The sequence below is a fragment of the Oncorhynchus keta genome, chromosome 10 (genome assembly GCF_023373465.1).
Source record: "Oncorhynchus keta strain PuntledgeMale-10-30-2019 chromosome 10, Oket_V2, whole genome shotgun sequence".
In the NCBI taxonomy this organism is placed as follows: domain Eukaryota; kingdom Metazoa; phylum Chordata; class Actinopteri; order Salmoniformes; family Salmonidae; genus Oncorhynchus; species Oncorhynchus keta.
Window position 1 is genome coordinate 62345412 of NC_068430.1, and position 10783 is coordinate 62356194.

At 42.5% G+C, this 10783-nt stretch overlaps 1 protein-coding gene across 3 annotated transcripts; it reads right to left on the reverse strand.

Annotated features, from left to right (window-relative positions):
- Positions 1-539: 539 nt before the first annotated feature.
- LOC127932278 (uncharacterized) lies at positions 540-10570 on the reverse strand. 3 transcript variants are annotated; one of them, XM_052527462.1, is made up of 2 exons: positions 9281-10570; positions 540-1128 (listed from the first exon to the last, which is right to left on the reverse strand). In XM_052527462.1, exon 1 carries the CDS (start codon positions 10551-10553, stop codon positions 9594-9596), a length of 960 nt encoding a protein of 319 aa, XP_052383422.1. In that variant the 5' UTR covers positions 10554-10570; the 3' UTR covers positions 540-1128; positions 9281-9593. The 3 variants fall into 3 exon arrangements, with proteins under 3 accessions (XP_052383422.1, XP_052383421.1, XP_052383423.1); XM_052527461.1 differs by lacking the exon at positions 540-1128 and adding an exon at positions 8568-9154; XM_052527463.1 differs by lacking the exon at positions 540-1128 and adding an exon at positions 8568-9154 and having other exon boundaries at positions 9281-10567.
- Between the last annotated feature and the right edge of the window lie 213 nt (positions 10571-10783).

The window sequence follows — 10783 nt, forward strand, 5'->3', positions numbered from 1 at the left end:
GTGTTGCCTTTATTTTTTGAGCAGTGTATATAAATATACACACTGTGTATGTTTCTATTGATACAGTCAGAAGCACCGTAAGTCAAATTGGCCAGGCCCTGATAGGAATGGGATGGCACGTAAACTTCTGAATGTAGTGACTGTGTAAATTCCAAAGAGCTTTCATTAAAGACAAACAAGATCATATTATCATATTATTATTAAATGCTTGAGGTAAACAGCGCATCTAGTTTAGTAATAGAAAACGATATGCCATTTTACCACACGTTTTTATACAAAAAAAAAAAAATACATAGAATCTGTGGTATAGCACATGCAGCATACTCTTGTCACAGCCTAGCCGATATATTTATCAATTAATCTATAATAATATAGGATGTAATCATTTACTAAACGTTGAAGAGGAATGACAGTACACTAAAACACCCAACTTTTCAGCGGTTACACTTGTTGGCATAATACGTGGTTATCAATTGATAATAGACAACTCATGTAAAACCTGTTTTGTGTTATGTTTCTTTGAATAAAAAAACACAATGTTACCAAGTTTCTGTATTTTATTTGTAACACAATTGGTAGGGTGCAAAACACAATGTTGAAACGTTACATGCATACAAGAGAATCAGTGGCAATACACCCATGCTATAACAAAGACTCGGTTGTTAATTCACTGGAGACTGTATCTTGTGCCTTTGGGAGATGCGCTTTTAGCCTAACGCATGAATTATTCTCTCGTCTTCTGTTGTTCTGGATATTTGCGTGCGCAAGAGCCACAAGCAAATCCGATGCACTACACACAGCTTTTAGGAGCCTTGTTCCGTGTCGATCTGCGCACCTTGCTGGGGTTCTTCGTTTCACAGACTGTGTCCTGGATGGGTGGGAGGGGAGGAGGCGGTGCGGCATTGGCCCTCATGTGCTTCTCGCGAAGCTCGAATGCCAGATCCATGATGAAATCTCTCATTGGCACTGTCTTAGCGGTGCATTGCGTGAACAAAACATATGCGTTGATTGCAGCCAGGTCAAGAAGGTTGAAGAGAATACCGCAAGGGGCCAGCGGTGTGAACCTCCTTTCTCCAACCCTGTCACAACCTCCACCGTACGCTCTCTTGTCATCGTATTTACATCAACCTATGGGTAGAATACAATTGATTAGCATTACATCCCCAAATGAAAAACAACAACCCATTTGGTAGTCTGCAAGTGCATGACACGTGTATGATGTGCATGTTTAAAATATCGTAATGTGAAACCCACCCTGTTGCTATTATAGAACGTCACGGTCTCCGGTTCTCTCGTTCGGTCGTTCCCGGTGGTGACAGTCTGGTGTATAGTGCTCAGAATACAGACGTTCTTTCTTGGGTTACTTCTGTAAACCGTAAGGGTTGCTTTGTCGTGCTTTAGCACGGTAGTGGAGTATAGCTTTGTCTGTGCCTGATTACGCATCACCGGAGGCAGCTCTCGTCCGCAATGACTCACTGCCCCGACCAAGTTGGTTTTGTTGGCAATCAACTTATTTGCTAATGGCAGGGATGTGCAGAACTTGTCCGTAGTGACCGTTCTCCCCGCACCGAGGTAAGGTTCCACAAGCTTCAATGCCACATTTTCAGGCTTCTGAGATTCATCTTCCCCGAATAAGGAACGACATTTAGCACGTACTTGCTGTCTACGTCAGCGGTCAACGCAAACTTGATGACCTCTCCACTTGAAAGGCACCATTGCTCCTCAACAGTGATGTTCAACCCTGGCTTGTAACATGCAATGCAGTTCCGTACAAACGCGTTCCAAACTTCTGAGACCACGGCGAATTTGTTCGAATATGTCCGGGGGCGTCTGATCTCTCTGGTGTCAAAACGCAGGTACCGCAAGATTTCTGTGAAGCGGTCCATTGGCATGGTGTCTCGAAAGAAATCTAATTGTAAACATGACCAGTAGCCATCCAAAGACGCTAGTCTATTGCCGTGTAGCCCACGGACATACAGGACCGCAATGAATGCTTCCAATTCCTCCACAGACAAGTCCCATGTTTTGTTTTTTCCTTGCACCCGGTGCGCCTCAGCCACAGTACAGTCCCTGATGCGCTGCAACATATCCATGTCACACAAACAATGAAAGCTGGCGTAGGCACCGTCGATTCTATCTTTTGCATATGGTGTAGGGCCTGATTCCACTCTGGTGTCGTTCTGTGTTAATAATCGACCCGTGGCGTTACCAACAGGCTGTTTCACCCAAACTGTGCCGTCCACCCCCGTATTATCTCTCTCCATCTCAGTTGATGACGGCTTCACAGTGGGCAACGTAGGGGCTTTTTGCGCCCATGTTGACTGTAGCAACTGCGGGAGTTTTGCTGATTGCGTTGTGGTGCCACTGGCACCCTGGGAGGGATCCCGTACGTCTCACTGTCAGAATCGGAATCTACTGAAAAAATGCCATATTTATCATCATAGATCTCTTGATACATCTCATCAAGTTCACCCCTTGCGTCTGAATCCATGTCATCCAGCTCATGCACCGCCAAACATTTTAGAGCGTCCATTCGCATTTCCCATTTCGCCATTGTAAATTACGCGCGCTTCTTTTTTACAGGTCTTCTCCTGCAGAAAGACTCGTCTGAATTCTATCCCACCAGAGGGGACTTTATACACCATACCCAGACCCACTTCAGTTTAGATATTATAATTAGACTACTGCCCCCACAATTGATTGCCCCGCCCACGTCTTCATTTACATTAAGGATGGATAATTAGTAATGGATTGTTGATATTGTTAATGACTCTCACCTATAGCCATCAGACAGTGGCCAGCACCCCTCAATGTGATATTATTAGGTGTGGGGAGAAAGGCCGATAGTAATGCTAGAAAATGGTCCATGTCACTATACTTGTCACGCCCTGGCCATAGAGAGGCTTTTATTCTCTATTTTGGGTAGGCCAGGGTGTGACTAGGGTGGGCATTCTAATTTCTTTATTTCTATGTTTTCTATATCTATGTTTTGGCCGGGTATGGTTCTCAATCAGGGACAGCTGTCTATCGTTGTCTCTGATTGGGAATCATACTTAGGCAGCTTTTTTTTCCTTTGTATTTTGTGGGTAGTTATCTTTGTTTGTGGCGCTATAGCCCTAGTAGGCTTCACGGTCGTTTCTTTGGGTTTTTGTTTTGTTGGCGACATTTACATAAATAAAGGAAAATGTACGCTCACCACGCTGCACATTGGTCCGACGCCCGAGACAATACTAAGGAGTAAAAGCAGCCGAATAATAAGATATCTTTTCGTTTGTGATATTGAAATTCTCTAAAACGTCAGCATCACACAGACGGGGAAATTACAATTACTTTAATTTTATGTTTGTTCTACACTTGTTCTTTATTCAAGGAAAAATCCACAAAAGAAATCTATTTAGGTATTTTTTTACATTTGTCCACTGATCTTTTTCTGTATTTGGGCAGATATTGAAATATATTTTATCGCAATGATATTGTCTGTATGCCTACTAAAACATATAGCCTAACTGAACATTAAAGGAAAACTCCATGCAAAATGTTTATTTTTTATCATTATACCACTGTTGATACAGTCCCAAAATGTTTTGCACGTCAACAGTCACATTTGGCAGTAATTGGACTTTCAAGAAGTAAAGTGTCACTTGCCACATCATCATGACACTTTGCTTTTGAAAATCATATATCTTGAAAACTATAAAGGTCATTTGAGGTCTGCGCTCCAGAATGATTACCAACACATTGACTGTCCTGCCCGTGTAAATTGCAGGCTTGACTACTGCTACATGTCTTTTAGAAACTGGTAAGGCCGTCTCTCGTCCTCCTTTCAGTAAATCTGACAACGACGCCATTTTGCTTATCGCCGCCTGCAAACAAAGACTCAAAAGGAAAGTTCCAGTGGTCAGGTCTGCACAGCATTGGTCTGACCATTTAGAATCCACTCTCCAAGACGGTTTTCCCAGCCGATTCAGTCACCTGTTTCGTTAAAAAATGCATAGATGTGATACCGACAGTGACTTTCAAAACATACCCGAATCAAAAAACACGGATTGATGGCAGCCTTGTAGGGAAAGTGAAGGAGAGAGATGCTGCTAATAAACACAGCGAGGTGACTGGGGGCAATAGTATGGTTAAACAGTACAATTATGACCTACGCAGATCAATCTATATAGCGAAACACAAGTATAGGCACAAAGTAGAGGAGCAATTCAACGGGTCAGACAGAGGCCTATGTGGCAGGGGCTCCTAATGATCACGGATGACAAAAAGAGTGCCAGCCACTTCGAGGACAACAACACCGCCCTACTGGACGGGCTAAACGTGTTTTTCTTAAATAACCCTTCCATCTTTGCCTGAAATTAGTACTTAGGCAGCTGTGCCCTACTCCAATAAAGTTTGCAGTTGTCTAAAAAAAAAAAACACTCTTTTGCTCAAAATGTTTTTTTACACTTTAGTGTGCTCACTTTAAGATATTTCAATTTGCGTTTCAACAGGAAACATTTAGAAATAGACGACCCCTTTAAAAACAAAGAGGAAGAGGAGAACATTGGGGATTTAGTTAATAAGCAGGTTAAGGAAAATACAGCTTTTATCCAGAGGGTTCAATGTTCTCCTTTCTAATTAAAGCATAGACTACCACCTGCTGACTTCTACGACATTCAGAGTTAATACTGTACACCCCCCATTATAAAGATGACTGATGGTATTCTAATTAAAGTATTTCTTTTCCCGAAAATATGATTCTGCAAACCTCAAGAGGTAAAACTAGTTTCTAAGAGTGCACTGTCCTTTACTTAAACCAACTAAACAAATCTAGTTCTCTTATCACTAACCAAATTCTATCCATTTAAGCCATGTATGGGCAGCTGAAAGAGCCTCCAATGGCTTTTTAATGGACTACAGTGGGTTTGAATGAATGAATGAATGAATGAATGAAAGGCAATCAGCCATTATAGTTTTAATCACCTCCCCTTCTCACCTGCCCTCTTCTTCCTCTCTTCTTCCTCCCTTCCCTTATCTCCACCACAGGAAATCACATCGACAGAATGTTCTGGTATGGACATGCTAATGACCAGCATATAGCTTAAGTCTGAGATAGACACACCCCTCCCTACATATTCATTTGGACAGTGAAGCTAAAACGTTTCATTTGCCTCTATACTCCAGCATTTTGGATTTGATATCAAATGTTTTTATATAAGGCAACATGAATGCAATTTAGAAATTAATGCACTTTATCTATCTAGTCCCCCATTTGAATGTGTCTAGTAGGCAACTAGGACAAATTTACTTCGAGTGTATTACATTTTGTCAAAAGTTTAGTATTTTGTTCCATTTACCTGAGTGAGAAAGTTACAGATGCACAAAGATCATGAACCCAAGACAAGATAACCTCTCACCATTAACATGGGAGTAACACGGGAGGTTAGCATTTTGGTGGGGGTATAATATTTACGCCTGTTTAACTTTCTCACTCACCATTATTCATTCATTGTTTTATTTATGTTTAATTAACCTTTATTTAAGTAGGCAAGTCAGTTAAAATCAAATTCCTATTTTCAATGACGACATACCCCAGCCAAACCCTAATGACGCTGGGCCAATTGTGTACATACTTATGGGACTCCGGTCACAGCCCAGGATCGAACCAGGGTCTGTAGTGACACCACAAGCACTGAGATGCAGTGCCTTAGACCGCTTTACCACTCAGGAGGCTATGATTTCCTGTTATCATGGTAACATCCACATTAATGGATGTGTTCAAAAATATATTAACTCTGGATGTAGTAAAAGTCAGCAGGTGGTAGTCTATGCTTTAATTAGAAAGGAGAACATTGAACACTCTTGATGAAAGCTGTATTTTCCTTAACCTGCTTATTAACTAAATCCACAATGTTCTCCTCCTCCTCTTTGTATTTAAAGAGGTTCTCCAGCTATTTTTGAAATTGTACTGTTGAAACACAATATCCCAAGTATAAATATAGTAAAGTGAGCACACTAAAGTGCAAAAAAACAAAAACATTTTGAGCAAAATAGAGTTTTTAGACACAACTTCAATGGAGTAGGGCACAGGTGTCAAACTCATTCCTGGAGAGCCAAGTGCCTGTGGGTTTTCGCTTGTTCCTTATACTTGACTGATGAATTAAGGTCACAAATTAGTAACTCCCCACACCTGTTTGTCTAGGCCTTAATTCAAAGGAAAAACCAAAAACCTGCAGACACTATGTCCTCCATTGTATGAATTTGAAACCTCTAGAGTAGGGCATTCAAGGAGTTGGTCCTGTTGGGAATCCTCTGATGTCATCGGCCTCCCTCCTATCTTGAGGAACCATTGAGGAGCAATAGAGAACAAAATAGCAACGCCCCCCCCTTCTCCCCACCACACACATACCTGGACCATCTATTGAGATGTGCCTTTTGTTAAGTAAACCAGGTGTGGAGATGACGTGAATAGGAGACTAAAGTGCCACTTGACATTCAGCTCCATTGTTTGACTGAGTTTAACCTCTTGGTCCTCCCCTGTGCATGCCACACCCTCTCCCAATGTGGTGTACATGTGAACACATTTCAGACAATGGCTGCATTATGTTCTGTGGTGCTTAAAAATAAAAGGAACACTTGTGGTAGACTGGAGCCATCAGAGTTAAATTCACAGCTCTTTCACAGCTTAGTCCTTCTGTAGCACAGTTGGTAGAGCATGGTGCTTGTAATGCCAGGGTAGTGGGTTCGATTCCCGGGACCACCCATACGTAGAATGTATGCACACATGACTGTAAGTCGCTTTGGATAAAAGCGTCTGCTAAATGGCATATATTTCATACTGAGCATTTAGGTGATAATGTCTTACCCTGAAAAGGACCATTGACAAACAGCAGAGCTGTAAAAGATCTACATGTATTTGCACAATCAACTGGGTCAGTGATTTCAATGCAGTCTCACACTCAATTTGCACAAATAACATGCAAATGTGTAAAACACTGCACAAACATCAGAGCAGAACCAGTTCACCTGCTTTTACAATTTAATTTGACTAGATGTTCAATGTTTCTTTCGGGGGGAAAATAATTACAAATATAATTGTATTTCCATATTAAAACGAGAGTTCGGCTCACGTCACAGGGTTGACCTTAAACCGGATGGACAAATTTCAATAAATCATTAATCACATTAATATTAACCCATTTCTCAACCAACTGCAGAACATGTTTTGACAGTGGATGTAGAAGTGGATATGAAACAATTATTCACTTGAACTTGATTGGTCAACTCCCCTGCACTCTCTTTTTCCTCTCTTCCCTTATCTCCACCACATGAAACATCACATCGACACAGAATTTTCTGGTATGGACATGCTAATGACCAGGTACCGAGATGAGATCCTCAGACCCCTTGTGAGACCATATGCTGGTGTGGTTGGCCCTGGATTCCTCCTAATGCAAGACAATGCTAGACCTCATGTGGCTGGAGTGTGTCAGCGGTTCCTGCAAGAGGAAGGCATTGATGCTATGGACTGGCCCGCCCGTTCCCCAGACCTGAATCCAATTGAGCGCATCTGGGACATCATGTCTCGCTCCATCCACCAACGCCACGTTGCACCACAGACTGTCCAGGAGTTGGCGGATGCTGTAGTCCAGGTCTGGGAGGAGATCCCTCAGGAGACCATCCGCCACCTCATCAGGAGCATGCCCAGGCGTTGTAGGGAGGTCATACAGGCACTTGGAGGCCACACACACTACTGAGCCTCATTTTGACTTGTTTGAAGGACATTACATCAAAATTGGAACAGCCTGTAGTGTGGTTTTCCACTTTAATTTTGAGTGCGACTCCAAATCCAGACCTACATGGGTTGATACATTTCCATTGATAATTTTTGTGTGATTTTGTTGTCAGCACATTCAACTATGTAAAGAAAAAAGTATTTAGTAAGAATATTTAATTCATTCTAGGATGTGTTATTTTAGTGTTGCCTTTATTTTTTGAGCAGTGTATATAAATATACACACTGTGTATGTTTCTATTGATACAGTCAGAAGCACCGTAAGTCAAATTGGCCAGGCCCTGATAGGAATGGGATGGCACGTAAACTTCTGAATGTAGTGACTGTGTAAATTCCAAAGAGCTTTCATTAAAGACAAACAAGATAGGCTACATATGAGGGATCATCATATGTAGCTTGTCAATTCAAAGTCATTATGTTTTCTAGTACCTTTCTAGTTTTGCTATCATACTATTATTAAATGCTTGAGGTAAACAGCACATCTAGTTTAGTAATAGAAAACGATATGCCATTTTACCACACGTTTTTATACAAAAAAAAAAATACATAGAATCTGTGGTATAGCACATGCAGCATACTCTTGTCACAGCCTAGCCGATATATTTATCAATTAATCTATAATAATATAGGGTGTAATCATTTACTAAACGTTGAAGAGGAATGACAGTACACTAAAACACCCAACTTTTCAGCGGTTACACTTGTTGGCATAATACGTGGTTATCAATTGATAATAGACAACTCATGTAAAACCTGTTTTGTGTTATGTTTCTTTGAATAAAAAAACACAATGTTACCAAGTTTCTGTATTTTATTTGTAACACAATTGGTAGGGTGCAAAACACAATGTTGAAACGTTACATGCATACAAGAGAATCAGTGGCAATACACCCATGCTATAACAAAGACTCGGTTGTTAATTCACTGGAGACTGTATCTTGTGCCTTTGGGAGATGCGCTTTTAGCCTAACGCATGAATTATTCTCTCGTCTTCTGTTGTTCTGGATATTTGCGTGCGCAAGAGCCACAAGCAAATCCGATGCACTACACACAGCTTTTAGGAGCCTTGTTCCGTGTCGATCTGCGCACCTTGCTGGGGTTCTTCGTTTCACAGACTGTGTCCTGGATGGGTGGGAGGGGAGGAGGCGGTGCGGCATTGGCCCTCATGTGCTTCTCGCGAAGCTCGAATGCCAGATCCATGATGAAATCTCTCATTGGCACTGTCTTAGCGGTGCATTGCGTGAACAAAACATATGCGTTGATTGCAGCCAGGTCAAGAAGGTTGAAGAATACCGCAAGGGGCCAGCGGTGTGAACCTCCTTTCTCCAACCCTGTCACAACCTCCACCGTACGCTCTCTTGTCATCGTATTTACATCAACCTATGGGTAGAATACAATTGATTAGCATTACATCCCCAAATGAAAAACAACAACCCATTTGGTAGTCTGCAAGTGCATGACACGTGTATGATGTGCATGTTTAAAATATCGTAATGTGAAACCCACCCTGTTGCTATTATAGAACGTCACGGTCTCCGGTTCTCTCGTTCGGTCGTTCCCGGTGGTGACAGTCTGGTGTATAGTGCTCAGAATACAGACGTTCTTTCTTGGGTTACTTCTGTAAACCGTAAGGGTTGCTTTGTCGTGCTTTAGCACGGTAGTGGAGTATAGCTTTGTCTGTGCCTGATTACGCATCACCGGAGGCAGCTCTCGTCCGCAATGACTTTGTTGGCAATCAACTTATTTGCTAATGGCAGGGATGTGCAGAACTTGTCCGTAGTGACCGTTCTCCCCGCACCGAGGTAAGGTTCCACAAGCTTCAATGCCACATTTTCAGGCTTCTGAGATTCATCTTCCCCGAATAAGGAACGACATTTAGCACGTACTTGCTGTCTACGTCAGCGGTCAACGCAAACTTGATGACCTCTCCACTTGAAAGGCACCATTGCTCCTCAACAGTGATGTTCAACCCTGGCTTGTAACATGCAATGCAGTTCCGTACAAACGCGTTCCAAACTTCTGAGACCACGGCGAATTTGTTCGAATATGTCCGGGGGCGTCTGATCTCTCTGGTGTCAAAACGCAGGTACCGCAAGATTTCTGTGAAGCGGTCCATTGGCATGGTGTCTCGAAAGAAATCTAAACATGACCAGTAGCCATCCAAAGACGCTAGTCTATTGCCGTGTAGCCCACGGACATACAGGACCGCAATGAATGCTTCCAATTCCTCCACAGACAAGTCCCATGTTTTGTTTTTTCCTTGCACCCGGTGCGCCTCAGCCACAGTACAGTCCCTGATGCGCTGCAACATCTCCATGTCACACAAACAATGAAAGCTGGCGTAGGCACCGTCGATTCTATCTTTTGCATATGGTGTAGGGCCTGATTCCACTCTGGTGTCGTTCTGTGTTAATAATCGACCCGTGGCGTTACCAACAGGCTGTTTCACCCAAACTGTGCCGTCCACCCCCGTATTATCTCTCTCCATCTCAGTTGATGACGGCTTCACAGTGGGCAACGTAGGGGCTTTTTTGCGCCCATGTTGACTGTAGCAACTGCGGGAGTTTTGCTGATTGCGTTGTGGTGCCACTGGCACCCTGGGAGGGATCCCGTACGTCTCACTGTCAGAATCGGAATCTACTGAAAAAATGCCATATTTATCATCATAGATCTCTTGATACATCTCATCAAGTTCACCCCTTGCGTCTGAATCCATGTCATCCAGCTCATGCACCGCCAAACATTTTAGAGCGTCCATTCGCATTTCCCATTTCGCCATTGTAAATTACGCGCTTCTTTTTTACAGGTCTTCTCCTGCAGAAAGACTCGTCTGAATTCTATCCCACCAGAGGGGACTTTATACACCATACCCAGACCCACTTCATTTTAGATATTATAATTAGACTACTGCCCCCACAATTGATTGCCCCGCCCACGTCTTCATTTACATTAAGGATGGATAATTAGTAATGGATTGTTGATATTGTTAATGACTCTCACCTATAGCCA

Excerpts from the sequence above, each read along its gene's own strand:
- LOC127932278 (XM_052527462.1), bottom strand. The coding sequence starts at position 10,553 with ATGGCGAAATGGGAAATGCGAATGGACGCTCTAAAATGTTTGGCGGTG.